At 45.2% G+C, this 27549-nt stretch overlaps 1 protein-coding gene across 1 annotated transcript in view; it reads right to left on the reverse strand.

Moving 5' to 3' along the window:
• Positions 1–5438: 5438 nt before the first annotated feature.
• NOTCH2 (notch receptor 2) overlaps positions 5439–27549 on the reverse strand; it is a 164887-nt gene continuing 142776 nt past the window's right edge. Inside the window, exons 22-34 of the mRNA XM_036924423.2 lie at positions 26810–26942; positions 23018–23254; positions 20527–20639; positions 18740–19245; positions 17040–17387; positions 16052–16194; positions 15662–15872; positions 15147–15243; positions 13536–13704; positions 12575–12876; positions 11708–11855; positions 10955–11052; positions 5439–10038 (exon numbers count right to left, since the gene is read on the reverse strand). Of these exons, the coding sequence (XP_036780318.2) occupies positions 8650–10038; positions 10955–11052; positions 11708–11855; positions 12575–12876; positions 13536–13704; positions 15147–15243; positions 15662–15872; positions 16052–16194; positions 17040–17387; positions 18740–19245; positions 20527–20639; positions 23018–23254; positions 26810–26942 (3894 nt within the window). The 3' untranslated portion in view covers positions 5439–8649. The remainder of the gene's footprint in view (positions 10039–10954; positions 11053–11707; positions 11856–12574; positions 12877–13535; positions 13705–15146; positions 15244–15661; positions 15873–16051; positions 16195–17039; positions 17388–18739; positions 19246–20526; positions 20640–23017; positions 23255–26809; positions 26943–27549) is intronic.

The raw sequence follows: 27549 nt of genomic DNA on the forward strand, positions 1-27549 counted from the left end.
ATCCTAATCCTTACCCCTTTGCTAATCCTAATCCTTATCCCTCTGGCTCCCTGGTCCCTGGGAGCCTTTTGTTCAGGGCTCCCTTGTCAGTGAGATGATCCTCCCATCTGTACGGATATACTGGACGCTTCCTTGTTTTTGTTCTATGGGGGAAAATGGAACATTGAAGGAGCTGGCATCTATTCTGTTTAGCCTCTGGCTTTTCCTACAGCAGTAAATGAAGTAAATAAAGCCTTGGCCGTTACTTTCCATTTGGCTTGCTGTCTTAACTGACCACCCCAACGCCTGGCAAGCTTGCTCTGCGACACAGCCCTCGGGCACTGCCCTCAGCTTCCAGTGTACTATGAATCCGCTGATGTCTGTGTAAGTTTGCTACAGCTGTCTAACAAAATACCACAGACTAGGTAGCTTGAACAACGGGAATGTATTGTCTTACAGTTCTGGAGGCTTAAAGTCCAAGATCAAAATGTTGGCGGGTTTGCTTTCTCCTGAGGCCTCTCTCCTGGGCTTGCAGAGGGCAGCCTTTACTCTCTCCTCACAAAACCTTTTGCTGTGCAAGGAGTACCCTGGTGTCTCTCTCCCTGTGTCCTAATCTTCCCTTTTGATAAGGACACCAGTCAGATTGGATTGAAGCCCAGTGTTACAGCCTTGTTTGAGCTTAATTACCTTTCTAAAGGCCCTATCTCCAAAAACAGGTACCGTACTCTAAGGTCCTGGGAGCAAGGACTTCAACGCATGAATTTGGTTGCGGGGGAAGTGGGGGGACACAATTCACCCCATAACAATGCCTGTGAGAAAAGTCGATAGATGGGTACTGACTTGATCTGTAACAGGAGCTTCCTGGGATTCTAATCCAACATATTGCCATTAAAACTTTGTTAAAGATGTGGCTGATTTTCCTGTACTCACCACTATTGCAGACTCCCTCTAATTCCATCAGTTCACAGGAGATAAAAACAGCCACAGGTCTCTTCTTTGACGGAATGGGCTTGTCACTTCCTGGAATTCAGTTCACTTTACTTTCTTTGCATTCTGGCCCTCTGGTGACTTTCAGCTCACCTAGATTTTTCTCATGGTTAGGGCGGAAGTGATATTTTCTTGCAATTTTTACATCCTAATTGGAAACAAATGTCCCCCTGGTGATCTTTAAAAGCAACGCTCTACCTATACACACCTAGTGGCATGACCTCTAGGGACTTCAAAGAAATCTTACACTTGAATCCAAATTTTTTGGTTGGTAATAGTATTGTGGAGCAATTCTGAAAATCATTTAGGTTTATTACAAGCAAGAACAAATGCGTAAATATGCTGCTACTGTGGGAATTGGTGTCCTCACTGTGACAGAAGAAAAAAAATGTCATGGGGAAGGTTCTGATGTCTTGACGCTTTTATTGCTGAGAGACAAAGATACCATAATATCGCTGAGAACAACTAACACCCAGATTTTGGTTTCTAAATATCAATAACCACTATAATGACCCAGGGATTTTGAGAAATGGCTGATCCTAGGTCTGGCTGCATAAAAAATAAGATCCTGGAAAATATAGCTGTGCTATAAATCAATAAGATGCTCAAAGACTAATGTGGACATGTCAAGAGCACACAGGTACTGACTTGGAGGAATTCATACTGGCTACATTGGTTTGTCACCTATCACCTAACTGAATGGATCTCTGTCAACTACTAACCAAGTTCATCAAAAGAAGTTCATTTCATATATCAAAACCAAAACCCCACACATTGATGTTACTGATGGGAAGAAAGAATTGTACATGTACAAAGAGGACAGATAGATGATAGATGATAGATAGATAGATAGATAGATAGATAGATAGATAGATAGATAGATAGATAGATATAGACAGATATTAAATAAAAGGACAGGATTTGATGTGTAAAAGCCAAAACTCTCATTTTTACTCATGAGATTCAGCAGGATGACCAATGGAACATGGGCCTAAGGATCCTGGTCCGCACAAGAGGCATTGTCAGGTATGGCATTCTATTGGCTCCTGTGAATTGTGTAAGTGGATCATTTTTGCAGAAATAATCAAACACTGGCATGGAAAAATATTGAATCAGTTGTCAGCATTCTAATTTACTGTCATATAGGAAGGAGAACGGATGTTAGATTGTTTGCATCCAACAAAGGCAAAAATACAATTTATAAAGAAAAGAGAGGAGGATCAAATGTCGGGGACCAGCTGGTTTTTTATCCTACTGGATAAATGGCTTGGCAGGAAACTATCAGAGAGGTCACTCTGGCCGTTCTTCTCTGGACCCAATTAGTTGGAAGACTTCCTAAACATCCTGGAAGTTTAGTTGCTGAACAGTACACAACAGGGTATCTCTGGATAGTGCCCACATGTCTTTCTGTCATAGTTGAGTCAGGAGGGCAGCACTGCCCATGCTAAGAGTATCAGATAGACGTATAGAAATTTTGGTGTGCTGGCAAAAGTATGAAGAAAAACGGTCTTGTTGCATTAGAAAAATGCATTGGAATATAAATTGGCACACTTCCTCATGAGGTCAAACTAAGAAAATACAAAGAGAAGCAACTTCTAGCAGAGGTGGAGTAATAGAACTAGATTTACCCTCTCACCTGAAGTCACTCTCACTCAAAACAAGAACAAAAAGAAATAGATAATATACATGAAATTATGCTTTTCAAGACCTGGACATCAGGCAACAAAGGGTAGCAACCCCTATGAGACAGCGACCAACAAGGTGAGCCTTGTGCGACGGCCCCAGCTTTGTCAGAAGAAGAACTGTTTCCAGACTAGGCACAAGGGAGGGATCTGAGGCAGTTGAAGAGACTGCATTGAGAAGCTGAGGCCGAGTGTCAGAGGGGGGAGGAACAACCACAGGTCATGGGACAAAGAACCAGTGAGGAGAGAGCTGGGCAGAGAGAGAACCCAGGAATATGGAGAGGTTCCATTTCTAGCATTCAGCAGAGTACTGATCAGTGAGCTCATGCTTGTGAAGAAATTGCCTGAGGCCAGGGAAAGAAATATCTGAAGAGATTATGGAACAGGGCCTGGTATTCACATAGGGCAGGAAGCAGTGCCTACTCCCACCAGTTAGGCTGGGAAATATTCACAGTTCACACTGCTTCAGTAGTAAGAAATAATCAACCCTTGAATGAGCACTGCTCCTGAACCACCTAAAACAAAACAAAACAAAACATAAAAGCAAGATCCAAAAAGATTAAACTGTTTACTAGTTAATTAACTGTATCCCAGAACAACACTCAAGAAGATTTATAGGAATATCAAATAGTCAGTACCCAAGAAGGTAAACATTTACAGTGTCTGGCATCCAAGGCATGCAAACAGGTGGGAAAACATGTCCCATAATGAGAAGAATGATCAACCAAACTGAAGCAGAACTGACAGGATGTTAAAATTTGCAGGGGGGACTTTAAAATAATTATTACAACTGTGTTACATATGTCCAAAGAGTTAAGTAGAAATATGGAACATACACAAATGGCCAGAATCCAACTTTAGAGATGGAAACTCGAAGATCTGAGATAATAAATTCACCAGATAGAATTACAGCAGATTAGACACTGCAGGAAAAAAAAAAAAAAGATTAGGGAGCATAAAGCCTGAACAATTAAAAATACCCAAAATGAAACTCACAGTAAAAAAAAAAAAATGTTTTTTAATGGAACATCGTGTCAGTGAATGGTAAGGCAACTTTAAAAGGTCTAATATGTGAGTAATTGGCGTCCATGAAGAGACCATGGGAGAAGAAACAATTTTTGAAGAAACAATGGCAGAAAATTTTCCAGTCATAATGCAAATTATAAACCCACTGATCCAAGGAGCCAAATGAACCCTGAGCACAAAAAATCATGAAGAAAACCACACCCACTCACAACAGAATTAAACTCAAATTCACTGAAAAAGGAATGAAGTCTAAAAAAGCAGCCAGAAGAAAGAGACGATATATACAGAAATCAAAAGTGAGGTTTATGTCAAGATTTCTCATCAGAAGCAGTGAGAGTGAGAAGACAGTGGAGCAACATCTTTAAAGAACTGGGGTCGGGGGTAGAGGTGGGACAGTTGATGCAGAATTCTATGACTCCTCCCCTAAAAAGCCTTTCAAAACTGAAGGTGAAGGATGACATTTACCAACATACAAATGCTGAAGGACTTCATCACCAGCAGACCCACATGGCAAGAAATATTAGAAGAGTCTTCCACTCTCACAGCCTGTGGAGCAGTGTTTATCAGGCAGTGACAGGTGTGCAGCTCCCCCATTGCCCATCACATCCTGGACAGTGTGCAGACATTAAGGGCAGTTGCTGTATTCATCACATTCTCAAAGAGGAATCCCTCTCCTGGGGCTGTGAGGCTTTTTAGCTGTGTGGCTGAGGAGGCACCAGTCCCTTTCCTAGCAAGGCCATGGCCTTGTGTCCAAGTCGATTGTTCCTGCTGCATGTGATGCAGCAGCCCTCAATCTCCAGCCCTGCTCTCCCTCCTTGGATTTCATGGCTGCAAGAATCCTGGGTCCTCCCTGCTGGGTCAGGGCTAGGTATGTAAGCTTGCGATTGCAGGGCTAGGATGTGGCGAGCAGACCAGGGGCTGCAGCCCAGATCCCCCGAAGCAGGTTTCCATGGAGCAGGTTTGAGTTCCCAAATAGTCTGAAAAGGCAACTCCAGCTCCAAGAGGCCAGGCCGCAGAGGTCCAGACTTGGGAGAACCATTCCTTAGCTCTCAAATGATTTCCTCTTCACACCATTACAAAATGTAACGGGAAAACGCAATGTGTTTTATATAAAATTATAACAAGTTCAGGATAGCCAATATGTGCCGCCTGTTGTGTGAAAACGTGTGTGCATATCTTGAATAAGGCTCCTTCCTCTGTTTAACTGAAACATATCCTGAGATTTCAAGCCAAATAATTTAAAAAAGTACCGCTACCATTTAGAATTACCTGTGTATGACTCAGAAGTTTCTGCAAAGCTAGTAACATACAGAAAAAATGTGCTGACATGTTGATGTGCAAAATACTTTTATAGTTGTACACATTTAGTTCTATACAAAGTTTAATTTGAGTTATAATACTGCAAACTGGTAGTTTAGGGTATAGCACCACTGGCAATATTAGTTAAACCCCAATTCTCAATTCTGGCTTACCAACACCTTCCACTTCCATTTGAAGGTGCTTTGTCCTGAGTATGTCCTATATCCCCAGGTAGTGCACAGAAATGTGACTCCATTTTGTGATGCTTCCTATTGGACAGACGCTTTCTCCTCAGCAGCACTTATTTGTGATTTGCCTGGAGAAAGGGAAGAAATGCCTAGGCTTTGTGGTATTCAGAATGAAAAGCAAATGATTTCTCTCTCAGCAAATAATGACATTGTGAGATAAATCATTGCAAGACCAGGGATATAGGAATGGAAAATAAAAACTGCTATGCCATTGAGCTTGACATGTAATCTTTTTTTATTTTGTGATAAAAATGCTTTCGTATAAATTTCATCTTACCTACTTTAAGAAGGAAACTTCAAAAAGTAAAAACAAAGTGTGCATTTTCCTTACTATGTATAGTTAGGAATATGCGGTCATTTTATTGGTTATTGGGTCTCTCATACAAACAGATATAGTATCACTTTTAAGAGAAATGTACACAAGGAAGGAGCCAAGTAGCACACAGTCACCAGGGGGCCTCGGGGCAGGTGAATGCGTCCTCCCGCACAGGCACCTACAGTCAGTGAACTGCTTAAGGCCAAAGCCCCAAACCACCTGCCAAAATACAGTACACCTTTGGTTTTCTGCACAAGAGTTATGAACTCACAAATTTAATAATAAGATGATATATGGCCTTAAGCATCACAGCTGATTGCTTACATTAAAATCTTTAGTTCTCAGTCTCTCCTTCACATCTCTCCCTGCCTCACTGTCACATAAGTCAGAAAACAATGCTTAACACAACACAGAAGAAACAAATTTTAAAAATGAATCCCAAAGGCGGACAGAAGAGGAGTCAAAGGAAAAATTTATAAAAGTGAAGTAAACCAAAAATGGGGGTGAGGGCCTATACATGACATGAAAGATGCGTCCCATAGGAGCACAGTCTCCAGTTCAGAACCCAGATGAGAAAGTGATTCTCTGTCTCACCGTCTCTTTTTTTTAGATACTATACAACTCAAGGGTTCTTAAAATCTGAGAGATTGATAAATGCTCGCAAGGGAGTGTCTTCCTCCTCCTCGTTGAAGCTTGTTGTCTGTAATGGCAGCTTTCATATTCCCTTCCTTGAACCCAAAGGACCCCAAGGAGAGACAAGCAGGTCAGGCTTGCACTGTGCTTGGGGCGGGAGGAGGCCGTAATCCCAGGCTGCTGGATCCCAAGCTTTGGGGAAGTGGGGCTGGGACAGAATGACAGTGAGGGGCAGATGTTGCGGGGGCCACACTGGGCACTGTGGATAGGTTCTCCCCATGTGTGAATTAACAGGTGGGGCCAGGGGTTAAGAGTCTCCATTTAGAAAGATAAAACGCTACATGCTATGAAAAGGGCTGACAGAGTTGCCATGTGAGGGAACACAGAATGAACAATCCGCTTATATCAGAGCACAACTGATTATTTTTGTTGGCTCAATGAACTTGGGCAGGACTGAAAAGCCATTTGCAGACCGCCTCACTAACAGGCACACAAGTTTTCCTAATGGGACTGCAGATACAAATCAGGGAGGTGTGAAGCCAGGACACGCGCTCCCAGCCATGGCAGGAGTGAGGACTATTAATCCGACCCGAGCAGGGTAGGCGGTGGGCCTATTAACATCTGAACAATGCCCTGGCAGAGCAAACATGTTCCAGGTGCCTCTGACACCCCAGCATTGGGCAGAAGTGACAGCGTGGCCACAGGACCAATTGTTTGCTGACTCTGGGAGAAGAGGAAGAAACGTATCTTTTTCCTATTTCTAGTGTTGACTAGAAAGCTTGTGCCCTTGACAAGACCACAAATCAAGACAGCAAACTCAGGTAAGACACAAGCACAATCTGAACATGAGGATGACAAAGACAGTGAGTCTGTGATTGTCCATTATCACCTAGGAAGTGACTCCAGGAAAAAAAAACATCCCCACTCAGTTTCTACATTAATTGCCTAAAAGGGAATGTCATGAATGCTTCAAAGGAGAAAATGGTGGCAAAAAATAGCAACGGCTGACTCATAATTCCTCCCTTTCCAACCTTCTAAGAGGGCTGGAGTGGACCCTAGAAAACTAGGCCCACTTTCTAATTCCTGCATTTGAACACAGACAGTCCATGTGTTCAGTGAGGACCTACTGGGTGCACCAGTAACTCAGACCATGCAGGATGGAGGGAAGACTGGTGCACTGGCTTGTGATCAGAAAGAGAATCAGAGGTAGAGACTGACCTCCGGACCCAAGAAAGACAAATGTCACGAGGTCCCTCGAGCTGAGGAAAGTTCAGTTCTAAACAGAGGGAATATCCTTTGAGACGTTTTCTCCTGTGGCGATATGTGGAAGGAAGAACTTAACAGCTAAGACTGGCTTCCTCTGCTGGGGGTGAGAGCGGCAGGCCGAGGGCTCTGAGTCCCAGGATCGCACGTGTCTCACACCGGCAGAAAGGGGAGGGGCTAACCAGGGCACAGCCGCTTCTCACACTGGCCCATCTCTCGGCCATTCCCCCAGCAACCTGAACCTTCGTCTGTTCAGTTTTCTTTCTTTTTAAGGGAGGGCATGGTGCTTATGCTGCCAAAGATAAACCTCACACTGAGTAAGCCCACAAATGGAATAACCACCGCTTTGATATTTATCCTTCTTCCTGATAAGGTTTATATGAAGCCTGTGTGCAGGCAAGAGAATTAAGGTGCAGTCTCTTGAAGGAGTCTCTTGTTCCCCAAAGTGGGCTCCAGAAAAATATTTTGCTCCCCTTCCTCTTCTGAGAATGACTGTCATGTAGGCAATGTGTCTATTTTCTAAAGAAATGCACTTGAAAGATTTGTGCTGAGAACCATAACCTAAGAAAACTCTGTGAGACTCCTAGGGACCCTGGGGAGACAGGAGGGAAAAAGGCAGCTGGAGTTGCTTTCCACAGCAGGAATGATTGACGGCACAGAAGTCCTGCCCTGTGACATGGTGGGTCCATGACCACACAGGGAGGTGCAAAAATTAAAGCACCAAATGAAGTCAAAAGTATTTCCAAGGATGAGAAGATGAGACAGGTGAGTCAACTCAGGCAGAATTCCAGGGCACAACTCCCAAAAGGACGCTACTGCAGAATCTTCTCATGGGTGAGGCGGAAGCCCTCAGGGCTTAAAGCGCGGCCTGAGCTCCAAGACCACCGTGGCTACACCAGGTATCTGTCCTCACCTCCACACAGAGGAGAGTAAATGCGGTTCCGAGTCTTGTATTTGTCTTGCATTTCGATGAACTTGGCTTGATGGGCAAGAGATTAGAAGGAGCCATGTCCCTCTTCGAAAAAACCCTTGCACATACCCAGGGAAGCTGAAAAAATTGCTTCCTTTGCATTATCTAAAAGGTAAGAGAACCCCCTGCCTCCTGCCTCCAGAGCTGGTTGCAGAGATTTCTTCATTTCTCTCCCGATGACCTTCATTTGCTCCTCAGCAGCAAGTACAGCAGGCAGCTCTGACCCCACGCGGGAGGCAGACTTCCTCATGCGTAAACCTGCATGTTGCTGCGTGGTGGCTCAGACATGTGTGCTCCGGGTCCCCGCTGGCCTCCTCCAGCTGCCCCAGGGGTAGGGCTGGTGGTCACATCTGACCAGTCAGAAGCGGAGTGGGGCGATGAGCTCGACCACTGGTCAGGAGACTCTGGGGACGGAGTTAGGTAGGGATGCTCGCCCTGCAGGTGGCCACTGTGACCGGGCGTTCGCTCGGCAGCATTTGAGGAGGCATAACTGTGCTGGGAAGGGGGCGTGGGATACTTGCCCACAGAGGCTGGGAAAGGGTGATAGGCTGGGAGAATGGTCTGAGCGACCTGCCCGTCCTGCTGGGGCATCATGGCAGTGGGGAAAGCCATACTGGGCACACGAGCCATTTCTGGAATCTGGTACATGGTGGGCAGAGGGCCTGCAACAGTGGGAGGGCAGTTGGACTGAGGCTGGGAAGCCCCAGCTGGTTGGGCAATGCTGCCCTTGGGGATCAGCTGGAAGGTCACGATGGGGGGCAAGGGCTCCCGAGGGGCGGCTAGATGCTTCCCTTCGGGTGGCCTGCTCTGGGGAGCTGCACCAGGGTGGGTGCCCTCGGCTGGAGCCAGGACCACACCAAACATCTCATTGTACTGGGTCTCATTCATCTCCATGCGGCTCATCCAATCCGCTGGGACAGGAACGGGATGGAGCCGCCCCAAGCTCCCGGTGCTGCCGCTGCCTGGGGGAACAATGTGGCGGTGGGACAGCAGCTGGCTCACAGAGGGCAGCACGGTGCTGGCCCCGGGAGCCAAAGGCTGCATCTCATGAAGGCTGGAGAAGGAGAGGGCATGCTGTGCATGGACCGGGGCAGCGGGGACAGCAGTGGCCAGCATAGGGTTGGGGGAGGCCTGTAAGATTCCAGGTGATGTGATCAGTGGAGAGGATGTGGTGTCAGAAACGTATGTGTGAGGAGACTCCAGGGAGTCGACAGGGGACAGAGTCACTGAGCTCTCAGACAGCTGGCCCTTGTCACTCAGAGACTTCTTCCTCCTACTACCCTTGGCCTCCTTGGCCTCCTTGGCCAGGTTAGGGAGGCTAGTGGGCATGGCACTCTTGGCATTGGGCCGTCTAGGCTTCTTGCCCATTGGGGTGTGCTTCAGACTGAGGAAAGGTCTGTTGGGCCCGCAGATGACAGGTGAGAGGGCAGAAGTCAGCACGGTGCCTGGAGGGCTCGGTGCCACGTTGTACTCGTCCAGGAGGCGCACAATGTCATGGTGCATGCGGTCCCGAGCCACGTCCCTGGGGAGACGATCCATGTGGTCTGTGATGTCTCGATTGGCAAAATGCTCCAACAGGATCTTGGCTGCTTCATAGCTCCCCTCCCGGGCAGCAAGAAACAGAGGTGTCTCTTCCTATAGAAAAGACCCACACAGAGCATTCTTGAGAACACAGCAGTGTTTCTCAATCTTTTTGTTATTATCATCTCCTTTCAGACATTTTTTTTCTGAACCATTCCCTAACATAAAAATTTAATACCACATATAAACTGTTTATCTGTGTACTGAATGGATATCCGTGCTTTATACATAAAAAGAGTAAGACTGTTTTATTCCCTTAAGAGCTAATTTCACCCCACTGGGGGAGGTATCTCCTAAGTTGGGAATATGTGAAATAAAGCATGCTCCTGAGCCAGAGATTTACTTAACAGGGCACCAAGTTTATCAAAATAGGATTCTAAGAGGAAAAAGAGTTAGAAATTAGAAAGGCAGGAGGAGAAGAACCTGAGGTAAGTAAGAACTTGGTAAGATAAGGGCAAGTAAAAGAAAGAAGAAACAACAGGCACAAGTAAGAACTAAACTAAAGGAAAAGAGGAAATATGTGAGAGAAGATAGGATGAACCAGAGAGGGAAGCATGGCATGAAATTTAGAGAAAGAAAAGCAAACAGGAAAACATCATGGTGTCCAAGAATAGAAATAAGAGCAGCAGGAAAAACAATGAAAATAATAGAAAAGGAAGTGAGCATGAACAGAGCAGGGAACAGGGGAAAGGGAGGTGTCAAGGAAGTGAAGAGCAGAGAAGGAGACACCACAGCCCTTCACAGGACAGCCTGCTTCAGACTGAGAGCTGAGCGGGCAGAGGGCTCGATCCTCACTCTGGCCTGAAGAGACCCAAGACCCTTCCCTCCAGCTTTCTGGACCGAGTTCCCCTCAAGGCCACTTCCATATTTGTCTAAACCTATTCCAAGAGGAGCTACGGGAGGAAAGGGAAGGCCTCAGACCCCACGGTGCAGCTATGCCTGCCCCCTCAGCTCAGAGCCCGGCTTGTACCTTGTTGTCCTGCATGTCTCGGTTGGCCCCATTTTTCAACAGCAAAAGGGTTGCCTCCACATTATTGACAGCAGCTGCCCAATGAAGAGCAGATTTTCCTGCAGGGAAAAGCATTTTTATAATCAGACAGCAGAAGGACATGTTCTTCTCCTACTATAAGGAAGCTTCATGACTTGTACAAGGAAACCTTGAACTTCCCAGAGAGCAGCAGGAAGCCAGTTCTCTGTGGGAGCCCACAGGAGAAATGTAAGTATTATCTTCCTTTTCCTCTGTTCTAGAAATACTCCAGTACAGGCCGCCTAGCCTTCAGAAGACCTCCACATAAAGGGTCATTTTTCTATGGTACCCACATCCTCCATATGGCAGACTCTACCCTGTCCACAGAGAGGACAATAACCTACTTATATATCACACGCCTGAACGTTTATTCAGGATATCTCATGATCTCCTAGTGAAGTCAGCTCTCAGAAGTCCTCAGACCCAGAGGAGTATGCCTGGGTACCCACACAGGCAAGCCCTTCACAGACCTGCTTTGAGTTCTAAGAACTCTCATTAAAAATCCCTTCCCATCCTCATCCACGGTTTCCCAATGGCTCAGTTCTCTCAACTCAGTATGTTAAAGGAAGAATGAGTGAATGAAAGAATCTTCAGTGGGTTCAGATCTGAGGCAATTCTCCAAGGGTCATGTCACAATTCTCCCCCTTAGAGACATGCTTTGCAGGCCAGAATCTGGACCCTGCCTTGCGTCCCTACCATGGTCATCCACTGCATTCACATCTGCTTGGCAGTTGATCAGTTCTGCCACCATCCCTTCTACAGCCAGGCGGGCAGCCAGGATCAGGGGCGTAGTGCCGTCATTCATTCTGGCATCTAGATCAGTTACTCGGTTGCGGATCAGAATCTAAAAGAGGAGAAAGTATAGAAAAAGATAATGAAGATAAAAGAAGATAATGAAGTGAAGGGAAGAAATAAGAACATCAAAGCTGAGGCTCTACTGGAAGTTCCTAGGAGGCAGGGAATGTCTTGTTATCTTTGTGCCCAGGACTCAACCATGGTCAATCAATAAATATCTGTTGAATGGATGTACAACAAATGGGTACTCAAAGACAACAGCTCATGTAAAGTGACATACTTTTCCTTTCTAAAGAAAGAAGAGGGATGTAGGAAAACATCACAACCTCATTTATGGTATACAGTTTAACATGATTCAGAATGCTTCCAATTTCCTCACACAGGTAAAATAAAAGGGTGTCAAGGAGTACACTGTCAACTCACGCCAAGAAAACTACCAAGGAGCAGCTAGAATCCCACATGGTCAGATAAATCTGGAGCAAGAAGCTAATACTAGTCAAAGGCTTCATAATAGGTATCACTCCTGTTACACTGGGAGGCGTTTTGGCCTATCAGAAGGAACAGTGATTCAGGATCTGGAGACTGGTGTTATCTGCTATTGGCTCTGCCACTGACTGGTTGTACATAGTTAGGTCAGTTTGTCTGCCTCCCTTTTCCTGTTTCCCGTCTAGCAAGTATGACTCTACACCATCTGTCTACTCTCTCAAAGAATTATTGAATGAATGTAATGAGATATTAAGTGCCTTAACAAAGATAAATGTTCTTTACCTGAAAGACACCCTGGGCGTCAGCTGCCACTGCAGCATGGAGAGGGCAGCGGCCCATGTTGTCCTGGGCATTGGCATCAGCACCTGCATCCAGGAGACGCTTGGCAGCATCAGCCCTCGAGTAGCGGGCTGCAAGGTGCAGGGCCATCTCACCAGTCCGGTCTGTCTGGGCCTGGAGACTGGCACCCTGGTAGACCAAGTCTGTGATGATGTTGGCAGAAGAGTCCTCTGTATCTTCTTCGTCATCACTCATATCTGAGCTGCCTCCTCGGAGAGAAGCCAGCATCAGTGGAGTGCACCCATCTAGAGGAAAGAAAAATCCCAAGAAGTATTCAAGGAGGAGGGCATTAATAATGTTCCATCAGCCCTATTGTTGAAACAGTTCAATTTAAGTGAAGTTAACTCTTATGGGGAAAAAAATCTCTGTGCTTACTGTTGTAATTGGCAATTAGATTTACATTTACATTTACCTACTTTTCCTCTGATAATGTCCTTTTTGTAAAGAGTAATGAGAAAGTAAGAGTTTTTTTAATGTGCGTGTTCCTCTTTAAGTTAAAGCAAGCTTTTCTGTTCAAGTTTCTATGTGCTATGTTATTTTAAGTTGGACATTTAAGAATACCCAATATTAATAGAACTGAATGCAGTAAAGTATCAACTAAATTAATTATCTATCCCTCTGCTTTGGGATATTATTTTCTATCCTACTAAAATCTAACCCATAAAATCAGCCTATTTGTTCTCAGGCATGCTGTATATGAAGCAATGTGAAATCCTTCCTTTTCTTCTCATGTAAATTCATAATTTCTGCATGCCTGTACTCCATAAGCATTCCTTCCCTCAAGCCGATTTAGAGTCTGAACTTGGCAGGGGGCCTATTGCCAAGCTGCGCAAACATAGGGATGACAATGCAGAGTCAAGGGAAGGCATGGCCTGGTGCTAAGGGGAGGCTTGCAGGTGCTGACCTGGGCCACGGACGTTCACGTCCAGCACATCCACCTCCTGCTCTGCCTGCGGAGGAGTGAGAGCCAGTGATGGTGTCCTACGGATATCCGCAGCTTCCAGGTGCTGCTGTGTCCATGGACGTCGATCGATGGGGTCATCCTCTTCTGAGAGTAAAGCCTTGTCTTCAGCCTGAAAGGAGAAGACAACTCCCCACCTCAGTCTGGCCCACTGCCAGGGACTGTGGACAGGAGCTAGTCCAGAGTCTCCCAGCATGTCTCCTAATCTCTCACCCAATGTTTTCTCTCCTCCTAGTCGAACCATCCAGATGATCACCCACACCAGTTTCCCACTGCTATCATGATGTGGCTCCTGTTTACCTCTCCTGCATCATCTGCACAATTCTCCCAGCCTTCCCTTCCCAGCCTCTAAGCTTCAGCCTTAATATGCCGCCGACATGACCTACCTAATATGCTATCTCTAGATTCCCTAAAGCACCATTTCTTGCTTCTGGGCTTTTGTTTGCTCCTCTGCATGCCAAGGCCTCTCCCAATTCTTTGACTACCTTCTGCCTATCCTTCAAACAGAAATTGGACTTTAATTTCTCTTGTTGCACTTAAAAAGTACACTCCACTTACCTCTACTTAACCTACTCTGCATTAAATGCTTACATGGCACTTCAGCATGCTCTACCACTAGGCGGTAGGGTTCTTGAGGAGAGGCAACAAGCCTTGTTCAAGATGCCTTCCTGTACTTAACACAGTACCTAATACATAGCAACATTCAGGAAATATTTGTTGAACAAAAATTATTATTGTAATTTAAAAAACAGATATCCTTGATTGAATATTTAGTGATAATAAGGCATTTTATATATATTATTGAATTTAATTCTCGCAGAGGAAGAATTATATTATCCTTATTGTATAGATAAGGATAATTAAGTGCAAAGAAGTTAAGTAAATTTGCCAGCTACTAAGTGGCAGAGTTTTGGACTTGAATCTAGTTCTGATTGTAACTAATGCCATGCTCTCAGCCATCATGCTATATTATTCATGCCTGTATTCCTCAAGCATTTGTTTCTTTGAGCTAATCTTGGATACCCATGGGATCCGTGCATATCCCAGCCATGAACAGCTATGGATGGGTGGTCTCCTTCACAGAAGCGTCAGCCCAGTCTACCTGTCACTCTATGTGATTTTAGTTTCCTGGGTTGAAGATGCAAAGCTTCCAAATTCAGTGGTCACTGGCTTTCTTACCTGCTTGATTTCACCTTCCCTTCCAGAAGGCAAGGAGCACCCAGAGAGAAGTGGGGGCTCTAGCCATGAAGGAAATTGCTATCTATATATATCAGTCCTCACTGGACTATCATTAGCATGACACTGGAGGAAGGAAATACGTTTGTTTTATTATTTTATTATTTTTAAAGAGCTCTCATTGAAAAATATATGTAAGTAACCTAAGGTCAATCAATGACTTAACCTTTCATAACGACCTTGGAGAGCCGCTGCCTGGGCAACAGACGAAGACTAGCACCCTTTCCTTCCATTCAGGATACTCTAGACACCAAAGGACAGAAATCTGAAATGTGACCAGATAAATCTGACAGTGGGGGTCCTCCCATGGCAGCTTACCTTGGCTTTCTTTGCCTGGGGCCCTTCATCATCAACCCAATGTTCATTTGTTCCAGAACCAATTAGGTTAGCCTCTGAGACTTGCACTGAGAGATTTCTGATATGACAGGATTATGAAGCAGAAAAACAAGAGCAAAGGTTAGTCACAAGACTAATATAATGGTTTTCAATACTTCTTCCACCATGACACACTCTCATGACTATACTCATATTTTTGGGGCCTTGGCCCAGAAAGGATGGACAATCTTTACATCTTACTGCTTGAGTAAACATCCTTTCTCTGTTGATCAAGAACTTAACAATACAAGTGTGCCTTGACACAGAAGCTGAGCACCACTGCAACAATACGTGCAGAATAGAGGCATCCAGACTCTGAGTTATTTAACAGTCTCTCCGAAGGCACTGAGTGAGCATCATGCTCTAATGGGACAATGTGGCAGGACAAGAGCTCTGCTTTCTGATTTACTCCTGCTTATTACTACCATGAAGAGCAGCTTGTTGGCCAAGCCTCTTACTTTAGCCCCACGGCATCCTGTCCCACCGGTTCACGTCGCTTGTGATTGCTGGAGTCTCGGCGAAGAGTAAAACCTTCCGGCAGCCAGAGAGAGCCATGCTTACGCTTTCGTTTCGCCATGATGACTCCCAGCAGGATAATAAACAGTATAATGACAACAGCAACAGCAAGAAGGTAGAGAAGCTGAGTGCGTTTGGGGGTCAGGGATTCGCCTGAAAGTGCAGAGACAGAATGCACCGAATAAAAACATCAACCTCTCAATATTAGCATCAAATTCATTGATAGAGCAGTGCTGACCTCAGCAGCCCTGAAAAATAGAGAACTGCACACTGAGAAGTGTGCCCTTTACTCTCTGCCCCCAGGTGGTGCCCCCCATACCAGCGCTACTTACTGACAACAGACACCAGAGGGTATGACAGCGTCCCCTGGATGGCGTGGGAGGCCAGAAGAGCTGCGGCTGCATCCGTGTTTTTGAAGCACTGGTCTGAATCTTGAACACACTGGCGGTTGTCGATTTCCAGAAATACCTTAGTACTGTGGGGTGGCATGGGAGAAGAGAGAAAAGGGAAATGGTGAGTAAAACAAGAAGGCTGCCAGTCAAGCAAGCTGAGTTAGAAAATGAGGCACCTGCCAAGCAGGAGCCTTCCTTCCTCACCATCCTCCCCGCCTCTGCGATGCTGCCTCCAGGAAGACCTCAGAAATACTGTCTCTCTAGACCCCAAACACTGACTCCTACTTACAGAGTGTCTCCCCTTCCTTGATCTGGCTTCTGACACAGGCAATGCAAGACCAAGTGAGAAAACAAGGGAAAGCTGGTCTTCACGCCCCCCTGTCTTGGTCTCCTTCCACCCCTTCCTACAGACTCAGTGGTATGTATTAGCACTCTAGAATTATACCCTTCCATATTTGTTATTCTTATTCTCCTTTGTCTCTGCATCTGTAACTCAGCTAGATATGGAGCTGAAAGTTGTGGGATAAACAAATAGAGGGTATGAATGAAAAAACAATTGTAGAGTATTACCCTTGTCAAAAAGACTTACATTATAAATGGCCTTGAAAATAAGGCAATGATTGACACAAAAAAGGAGCCACTGCTAAAGGGGTGAGGCAACCCTGGCAAAAGGTTAGAGTTTCTAGCATGTGAGAAGGCCTTCCTACATCCTTCCACCTGCTTGCTCCAGCCCACCTTCAGTATCCAAGATCTAGGCAAACCTTTCCCCTTAAACTCGAGTACTGGGATAATGGGACTGTTGTACTTGGTGGGCTCTTATATTTGTCTGCACTTTGCAATTATTATAGGTTCAGTTATGACTTCTGCATATCAAAGTGCTCAGCTCTATAAAACTGAGCTTTAGGAAGTTCAGAACCCAAAAACCTACCCAGCCACCTCCTGTTCTTGATCGCCAGGGAGGGACCTGCGTGCCATCCTCTGCTCCTTCATGGCAGCAGACCTCTCGCCATAGTAGGGGTAGACCATGAGGCGGCCCTGGGAGTCCCGCTTAATGCGTAGGTTGGTGTGCAGCAGGGTGCCCAGTGCCCGCAAGAAGCTGCGGGCGTCCTGGAGCAGCTGTTCAGGTGGCATGAGCACCACGATAACCAGGGTGCCCTCTGCCAGGTTCTCTGGCTGGTCAGCTGCACAGTCCAGCCCATCCCAGCCACACTCCTCGCTGTTGCACCCCTGGTCACAGTGGTTGTCGTTGTAATGGTCTGCGCAGTACTTGTCATACCTGCGCAGGGGAGGCAGAGTGGGGAGAGAGTAAGAAAGGGGCTCCAGCGCAGTTCTGCTTGGGTCTCCAATTGGAAAGACTGTGGGCTCTCCACCCACCTTCTGTGGCCCAAGTCAGGCCCCAGATGTCCTTTGACGCCTCCTTGACTCTCCTATCCCGATATCCTAGAGTACATGTAGTCTATGCCACTCCACCCCAGGGAGGGCTCCTCGAGTGACAACCAGCACTGTGCTCCCTGTGCTGCGTGGGCTTACAGGCCCCCTGCAGCCGTAACCTCGCTAAGTCAGACTTGGAAACAAAGCTGCACACCTGTAACAAAACCAGCCTAGTTCATGCTTCCTCTGTTCTGCTCTCCACTGCCCTGGGGAGGTACCAACAGCGGGAGTGAATGGTGCCTCTAGAGGTGCCCTCTAAAGCCAGACATGTAGCCCTGAATACCAAGAGTTCTTCTACAGAGGACCATGTCCACATAGCCCATTTCTTTCCCAGTCAAGACTGAATTCCAACTGTGGAAGTAGGCAGGGAAGGCTGTGTTCCATACAAGACACCAGATCTAACTTGGACAGCCTCTTTCAAATTGGGAAAAGGTCACTGGAGTTCCAAACCTAAATAATGCTCAAGCCATTTCATCTCCCCTCTCTTCTCCCACTCGTACCCACTGTGGGTCACACCATTTGGTATGACTTGCCAGGCTAGCTCAGTGAAGAGATTTAGGGTCAGGAACAGTTGTTAAGTGCTTTAACCTCCTGGGCCTCAGTTCCCTCATCTGCAAAACACCATTAACAATGCCTGTGCCTCACAAGGTTGCTGATAATTAATTGGAGTAAATTAAATGGGGTGGCTACAAGGGAAGTTCCTGTGTAAACCATAAAACACCCTCTAACTGCAACAATAAAGCCCAGGAGGCTTAAGGGGCCTACTCTAGTTAATGCCTCTTGATACATTTAGATGGGGAAGCCCAGTCTTAGGGAAAGGAATGGGGTGAAGACAGAGGTACAGACCTTTCCATCCATCCTGCAGGCAGGTTGTGTAAGAGGCTGCCTGAGAGTGGGTAACACACTTCCGAAAATTATTTCCCCTAGGAGGTCACGAGAGCAGCAGATGAGAAGGCAGAGAGAGGCACAGAGAGGGTGGCTGTGCAATGAGCATTCCTGGACCATTGTCAGCAAAGGAGACCACAGGATAGCATGTGACAGGACAAGGCTGACACCGGAGGAAGAGGGACTCAGGGCACCAGTCTGAAAAGCAGAGGCAGCTTGGGCTGAAGCACTGGAGTGATTAGGAGCGAGAACAAGAAACCGAGGTGTGTTAGTGACAGTCTCCCTCAGCTTCTGGGGACCCTGGACCCTTACTTGCACGTCTTGCTGTTCCCCTGGCATTCGAAGTTGTCAAACAGGCACTCAGCTGTGTTGCACAGCTCATCACATTGGTTGTTGATGTAATCCCAGCAGGGAAGTGGGGAGGAACAGTTGGCCCAGGGGTTCTCCATGGTGAGGGAACAGTCACCTCCATCCCATTGGCAGGCGTGGCTGTTGCAGGCCTCATCGCAGACGCCATCTCGAGCTTTGTCAGAGCAATACTGGCTCAGACAGGTAGCAGGAGGGGTGCTAGTGGGGGCTGAGTAAAGTTCACAGTGGCTGCCCCGGAACGGTGGAGAACACTGGCAAGAGTAATAAGGAGGCTGGCGCTGAGGGTAGCAGCTACCCCCATGCTGGCAGGGGCTGCTGGCACAGCCTGATGCGCAGTCCTGAGGGTTGGGGCAGAAGCAGCGAGGTCCTGAGACTGTGTGCACACATTGCTCCCCTCTCCTACACTTCACTTGTCCACAGCTGCTCTGGCACCTTGCCCCCGAGAATCCCTGTGGAAAGCAGTGAACAAATAAGGACAGCAGGCTGACTCTCAAGCATGTGCCCCATTTTCCCTCCCACCCCTTCTCTGCCGCACCTCTAGGGAAATAAGGCCTAGACTCTTGGCTAAGATCCCTCCATGTAGTCTCCTGGCCAAGTTCTAGGAAAAGACCACTTCAAGTCAACCTACAGATCAGGGCTGAAGGTTCCATGGCATGAATGCAGAATTCTCTCACTGTAAGAGCTCACCTCTAGAAATTAAGTCTACAGGTCATGGTGGGATAAGAGTCAGGTGACACTATCTGTAAGTACCTCCTCTAACAGTCATTAGATCACTTATATAATGACTTTACAGGGGGGGGGAATCATTTCAGGAATTTTGGGTATCTAAAAAAGTTTACCATGTCAGTTCTTTCTCTTTTTTTTGGTATCATTAATCTACAATTACCTGAGCAACATTACAGTTACTAGACTCCCCCTATCATCAAGTCCCCACCCCATACCCCATTACAGTTACTGTCCATCGGCGTAGTAAGATGCATAGAATCACTACTTGTCTTCTCTGTGTTGTACAGCCCTCCCCATGACCCCCAATTTATGTCTGCTAATCGTAATGCCCCTTTTTCCCCTTATCCCTCCCTTCCCACCCATCCTCCCCAGTCCCTTTCCCTTTGGTAACTGTTAGTCCATTCTTGGTTTCTGTGAGTCTGCTGCTGTTTTGTTCCTTCAGTTTTTTTCTTTGTTCTTATATTCCACAGATGAGTGAAGTTCATACTTAATACTTCCTGCTCAGCCCAGGCCAAGATTATTAGATGTTTTCCACACATAGTGATTTCTGATTTGGGGAGATTTTAGCCTCTGGCTATGGCAAAAGTTTGCACAGCAACTGGCTAAAACTTAAGTGGCTAAAACTTAAAAACTAAAATGGCAAAGTGACATTTCCAACCAACTCCGCCCCAGTCTGGGCAGACAGACTACCCTTTACAGAAAAAGAAACCAGAAGCTAGAAACTCTCACTAGTCCTGTTTTCAAGGGAATATTCCACCACTTCTTGTGGTTTTCCCTTGGGGATTCTGAAGATTTGCCATCACAGATTAGGGAGCTCACTGCTTCTGGGAGTATCTTAATGGTTTTAAATGAAAAACCCAAGCACTTTCTTCTGAAGAAGTTAAAATTAAGATTTCTCACCAAGAAAGTTCCCCACAGAGCTTGGAAAAACCAGGTTTGATCTCAGCTTTGTCACAGACTGCATGGAAGAGTGCATACTCCTTAAATAGGCACACGGCACTTACCGGGGGACAACGACAAATGAAACCATCAGGCATGTTGCTGGCCACAGCACAAGTCCCTCCATTCAGGCAAGGCATCTGGGGACACACATCGACGAAAGTTTCACAGTGACGACCTCAACACAGAAAATGAAAAAGAGTTTTAAAAGCCAGAAGCAGTAACAGCCAGTTACCGAGCAGAACACTGCTAGGATATGATCTACCAAAGGACTACAGACGGAGCAAGAGGTATGACGTTCACTTCTAAGCCTAGGGAACAGAGGAAGATGAAGAAGGACTCACTGGGTTACAACCCAGCTGAGCCATCACTGGTCCTGGCCAGCTGCCTGTCTGTCATGCCTACACAATAAACATAAATGGTGGCATACATTCCCAGACTCGAGAAACAGGATGGATATGAAAAAGCACTCTAATCCCACCAAGAAAAAAAAAAGTGGGGGCAAATAACACCTCACAGCTTTCTTTGAAGGTGCTTTAACTTTCCTAATTCAAAAGAAACACTTAGCAAAACTGTTCACTGCATTTTGTTAACATCATCTACTTCACAGGCTAATACATCTAAATGGTGATTTGCAGTTTTAGAGAATTTTAATCTATGCAATGTCTCTTTTCAAACATTTTCTAGCCTTTCTGTGACCTGATTGACATTGCTTTAAAACACAGCTCAATTTTCTCAGAGTTTTCTCTAGAAACAGTTGTAAAACAGAGGCATTTTGAGACTGCTACTTCATGATATAGTAAACTAAGCAACTGAAATATCATGGGGGAAATGTGGAGGCACAGCTGGGGCCTCTTGGCAAATAGCAGGAGACAGGACGCATTTAGCCTGCAGTCACTTCGAAAGGAAGAGATGGCTTTAAAAAGGAAATTAAAATAGTAATCATGCTGGCTAGCCAGAATTAAGAGGCAAGAGTTACTGATGTTTGTCTCTTCAAATCCCAGCAGGAGCCACTGAAAGTAGCCATCACATGGACACAGGGCTCAGGGACTGAAGGTCCCTCATTGTTCATCTCAGCAACAGCACCCCACAATAATTACCATGAATGGACTCCAGGATTTTTTTCACTTCCACAAGTGTGGAAAATGTGCAAACACCACTTCCTGGCTGTGGGACCCAGATTCCAGGTGGTCTCTACTCCTTCCTTCATCTCTTTACCCCTTTCTTTGGAAGTGCTTGTCCATGTGGCAGATAAAGGAGGCCTCAGAGGCAATGACAGGAACAGGAGCCAGCTTTGCCTTTCTGGCTTCCTAAGCACATTGTGGCTAATATGTGGCTAAAAAGATGGACCGTTCATATCTTTCTGGCTAGCATTGCTTCAGTAGGTGTGATGTGCATAATGGATTATTTCTCTTTTGAAATTGCATCCAGGCATCTTTCATTCTGCAAAATCCCTCCCATTCTTTATTCAAAGTTCTGAAAGTTAACATATCTTTAAAATTGGAAGGAAGGAAGTCTGGAGATGGGCTCAGAATGTAGCAGAGTTCAACTTGCCAGATTATCTAAATAGACTACTGCAGCCTCTTATCTGAACTCCCAAGGAATACTACTACAGTATAAGACTGGGAATGACTCCAGAAATGCCAGGCAGGTTTCTGAGTATCTGATAGTACCGCCACAAGTAGATACAAACAACTATTTAAATCCTCAAAAGTTACCACCTGCCCTTCTCTAGAAGTAAGTAGTAGGTGCTTATGATAAAGCCCTATTCTGAGGTAGGACCTGGTCATCTTCATGATCTAAGAAAAAACAAGGACCTTGAGGACAAAAGCCTCCATAGGAGCATGGCCATGTGCTAGCTGCGTCAGCCTCACCTGGGACCACTGCAGCTTTCTATTCACATCTCATCAACTGACGTTCGGTTCAACACACCCCAGTTTGGGGCCTACTCCCCTTCAGTGACCTAAAAGATCCTAAGCTTCTCTGGGTTCCAGCGTGGAAAGAAGGTAGTCATTGACACCCAGTAACTCAAGTCATTACATGTCAAGGAAGGAAGGCAGGGTGATGAAACCAGAGCTGGACATAAGGTCCCAAAGACAAGATGTTATTTTGCTTAGATGGAAAGAGCTCTGTTGATGGATGGTGGTCACAGCAGCACAACAATATGAGTGTGTGTAATGCCACTGCATGGTGTGTCCTTAAAAACAGTGAAGATGCTAAACTTTACATTATGTGCACTTTACCACAATTTAAAAATTTTATTTTGCTCAACTACTCCCAGCACCTATTTCTTCTTTTATGTTTCTGCTATGGTATGACATAATCAATACGTAACAAAAGAGAAAGTGTTCCTCAGGAAAAATAAAAGGTAGAGATTGATAATAACATCCATGGAGCACAGTCCTAAGGACAAAACGGGCACTTGAATTAAGCTGGTCTAATTCTTCATATATAAGAAAAGCTTCCCTGGGGTCTGGGCCGTGTCTCACAGAGCCCAATTTCCTCACTCAACGCCCCCTCCATCCAGAGGGGCTGGAAAGCTGGGGAGGCTCTCACCAGTGAAGGCACTGCGGCAGACACAAAGGTAGTCGTTGGTGAGCTGTATGCAGTCCAGGCTGCCCTCAGAGCCGCAGGGGTTGGAGAGGCACTCATTGATGTCCCCCTCACACCGCTCTCCAGCAAAGCCAGGCAAGCAGCGACAGCTGTAGCTCCCGATCCTATCTACACACTGACCACCATTAAGGCAGTGGGGGCCCCCAGCACAGTCATCAATGTTCTCTTCACAAAGCAGGCCTGGAGGAAAGAGAGCAGAGAGGAGGAATTATGACACTCCTTGGAACACTGCTTTCCAGTAAGGGAGAGACAGCTTTGCAATCAATCAAGTTATACTCTTTTATCTGTGGTGAGTCCTTTCAGGTCAGGCAGGGCAAAGCACATCCTTGATCCATGACAGTGGCCATCCTCCTGGTGACCGGTAGGAGCAAAGGAAAGAATCTGTTGAGGGCTGCACATGTACTCTCCCACACAACCCCGGGAAGCAGTTCCCTATGGAGCAGCCAGTATTATTTGTCCCACCTGGGAGATGAGGGAACTGGGGCTCTAGAGAGACTCAGTAAGTTTTCATTAATTTATTCATTTTAATTCAAAATATAAAATAGTTCAAAGAGAATATAACAATAAATATATAAATTACAAGTATGTAAAAATATTAGTAAGAAGTGGAACTAAATTTTGAGTTGAAACAACTCAATGAATTGTAAATATGATAAACTCAAAGAGACCCACATCCATACATCATAACCAAACTGTCAGGCAAAGGCAGAAACAAAGAGAATTTTGAAAATACCAACAGAGAAGCAACTTATCACATACAAGGGGTCCTCAATAAGGTTAACCACTGATCTCTCATTAAACAAACAAACAAGCAAACAAACAAACATGAGGTCAAAAAGCAATGCGATGATATACTCAAAGTGCCAAATAAAAAAGACTGTCAATAACAACAGCAAAACTATTGTCTGAGCCATCTTTAACAAATGGTTAGAAGAGAGAAATTCTGTTGCCATAGGAAAGGGTCCACTCTAGGACTGACATCTCTAATTTATAAAAAGGTTGTGGTATAGCAGAGATTTTAGTGTGCAGTGAATATCTGTGTGCCCTCCCACATTTCCCAGCCTCTTCTGCAGTCAAGTTGAGATCATCTTCCTAATTCTTGCCAATATATTATGAGCAATAGTGATTGGTGTCACTTCCACATGAGATAGAGCTGTTACATGATCCTACAAGTCTGTCTCTTCTCTCCTGCTATGGAGGCCTCGGAGGCCTACATACACCTAAAATATCTAGAGAGGTAGCCCAACATGCCCAGACTTTATTTGGGTGACCAGAACAAAACAAAACACAAAAACCAGAATAGACCCATAGACCTGTGGAACAGAATAGAGAGCCCAGATATTAACCCAAACATATAAGGTCAGTTAATATATGATAAAGGAGCCATGGATATACAATGGGGAAATGACAGCTTCTTCAACAGCTGGTGTTGGCAAACCTACATGTAAGAAAATGAAACTGGATCATTGTCTAATCCCATATACAAAAGTAAACTCGAAAAGGATCAAAGACCTGAATGTAAGTCATAAAACTATAAAACTCTCAGAAAAAAACATACGCAAAAATCTCTTGGACATAAACATGAGCAACTTCTTCATGAACATATCTCCCCAGGCAAGGGAAACAAAAGCAAAAATGATCAAGTGGGACTATATCAAGCTGAAAAGCTTCTGTACAGCAAAGGATACCATCAATAGAACAAAAAGGCATCCTACAGTATGGGAGAATATATTCATAAATGACATATCTGATAAAGGGTTGACATCCAAAATACATAAAGAGCTCATGTACCTCAACAAACAAAAAGCAAATAAGCCAATTAAAAAATGGGCAGAGGAGCTGAACAGACACTTCTCTAAAGAAGAAATTCAGATGATCAACAGGCATATGAAAAGATGCTCCACATAGCTAATCATCAGAGAAATGCAAATTAAAACCACAATGAGGTATCACCTCATACCAGTCAGGATGGCCACCATCCAAAAGACAAACAACAACAAATGTTGGCGAGGATGTGGAGAAAGAGAAACCTTCCTACACTGCTGGTGCAAATGTACATTAGTTCAACAATTGTAGAAAGTAGTATGGAGGTTCCTCAAAACACTAAAAATAAAAATACCATTTGACCCAGGAATTCCACTCCTAAGAATTTACCCAAAGAATGCAGCAGCCCAGTTTGAAAAAGACATATGCAGCCCTGTGTTTATTGCAGCACTATTTACAATAGCCAAGAAATGGAAGCAATCTAAGTGTCCATCAGTAGATGAATGGATAAAGAAGATGTGGTGCATATACACAATGGTATATTACTCAGCCATAAGAAGAAAACAAATCCTACCATTTGCAACAACATGGATGGAGCTCGAGGATATTATGCTCAGTGAAATAAGCCAGGTGGAGAAAGACAAGTATCAAATGATTTCACTCATCTGTGGAGTATCAGAACAAACAAAAAACTGAAGGAACAAAACAGCAGCAGACTCAGAGAACCCAAGAATGGACTAACACTTACCAAAGGAAAGGGACTGAGGAGTACAGGTGGGAAGGGAGGGAAAAGGGGGAAAAGGGGGTATTACGATTAGCATGCATAATGTAGGAGGTGTGGCATGGGGAAGGCAGTATAACACAGAGAACACAAGTAGTGATTCTATAGCATCTTACTACGCTGATGGACAGTGACTGTAATGAGGTATGTGGTGGGGACTTGATAATGGGGAGAGTCTAGCAACCATAATGTTGCTTGTGTGATTGTACATTAATGATACAAAAAAATACACACACAGAAAAAACAGAAAAAAACACTGTTGTGTGAAGCTATGGAGATTTGAGGTTTAATTTGCTACCATTGTCCTAAACAGTATAACAACTCAAAGGAATGAACCAATAATGAGTCATAGGACAAATCTTCAAATATTTAAAGGCTGTTCTGCCCTAGTTTTCTCTTCTTTAGTCTCATTGTATAATCAGCCTGTATGTGGGGTACTCTTCTATGCTAATTTAGCCAAACTCTGAACTCAAGGAAGTTATCAAAAGTCACTGACATAAAGGTCTAAGACAATAATGAATGCCTCCCTAGCATTCTATTCTCTTTGACACTGAGATGAAACTTCCCACCATTGTGGATGACTTACATTTTTTTCACATGCTACTCAGAGCAGGTACCATTATAACTACCTCTCTTCTAACATGCAATACTCCAAGCTCTTTCCAGGAGATTGTTAGGAGGCAGGAGCAATGTCCATAACAGAATGATGGTCCCACCATTCACAGTCTAGGGTTACATCTCATTAGGCTTTATTGCAGTTCTTAATTACAGCCTTGGGTCATCAGCCTCCTCCCCTGGGCTTATGAACACAGACAAGTGTTTTCATCTCATTCATTCCCCTACCTTACGGAGGAATACATAAGCAGGTAAATGTGAATTTATTCATTCAAGAGGCCACTAGGTGCTTTCCTTTAAAGCATCAAGAAATCCTGCTAACTAAGCCAATTTTGTTGCAATATTATGTCATTTCCACATTCTGTGTTTTGTGGAACATAAGATTCAACAACAAACAGCAGAACTGAGAACATGAGGTAGAGCATCAGAGGTAAGCAAGAGATGAGAGAATGAAATGGCTTGAATTACCAGGATTCAGAACTAAAGGCGTGACTTTTTAAAAACCCCCTAACACTGAAGATGGATTTATAACAGAGAGAGCCCTGGCCAGAGAATGGGTAAGGCTGATTTCATACCCCGAGTGCCTGGTGGGCAGGAACACTTGAAATGGTTCACAAGGTCGATACAGGTGCCTCCATTCTGGCACGGCTGATTCTGGCACTCATCCACTTCATACTCGCAGTTGACACCCTGATATCCTGGGACACACTGACAGGACAAGGCAAAAAGGACAACAAATGTTGGACCACTGCTGGAAACAGCATGGGAGCAAATGAGATCTGGAACGTTAATGTGACCCTCCACGTCCCCCCAGCTCCCCTGTACGCTTCTCCAGCATCACCACACCTACTAATCATCCTGTGCTGAGTCAGTCTACAGCTTACCGGAATTTTCATCTTCCAGCTAAAACAGCCACTTAAAGGGAAGTCCAAAGGACTGAGTAATTTGAGGGGTATTTCAGATATGACCCCTGTGCAGAACTTTCATTCGTCCTGTGTGCAGTTTTCCCATCTTTAAAATATGAGTTCCTTTGTATGTGATGAGGACCCTGTGACTCAGTCAAACGGTATGTGTGGATGGTAGCAAAGACATTGCATTTATTGATCTCCAGGTTTAGAAAACTCTTATGTGTGTGAGAAACTGGTTGAGATGGGGGTGAGGGCAGGGGGAAGTGGGCTAAGCTAGTGTGGTAAACGAAGGGGTTTGAGGGATTTCAGGGCTAATCCAGGAAAAAGAAGTTGGCCATGAGGTGGCTTTATCTGGGCAAAGCTTTGACATGGTGCAAGTGGGGGAAGTCCCTTACAGCATAAGCTTG

The sequence above is a fragment of the Manis pentadactyla genome, chromosome 4 (genome assembly GCF_030020395.1).
Source record: "Manis pentadactyla isolate mManPen7 chromosome 4, mManPen7.hap1, whole genome shotgun sequence".
NCBI lineage: Eukaryota > Metazoa > Chordata > Mammalia > Pholidota > Manidae > Manis > Manis pentadactyla.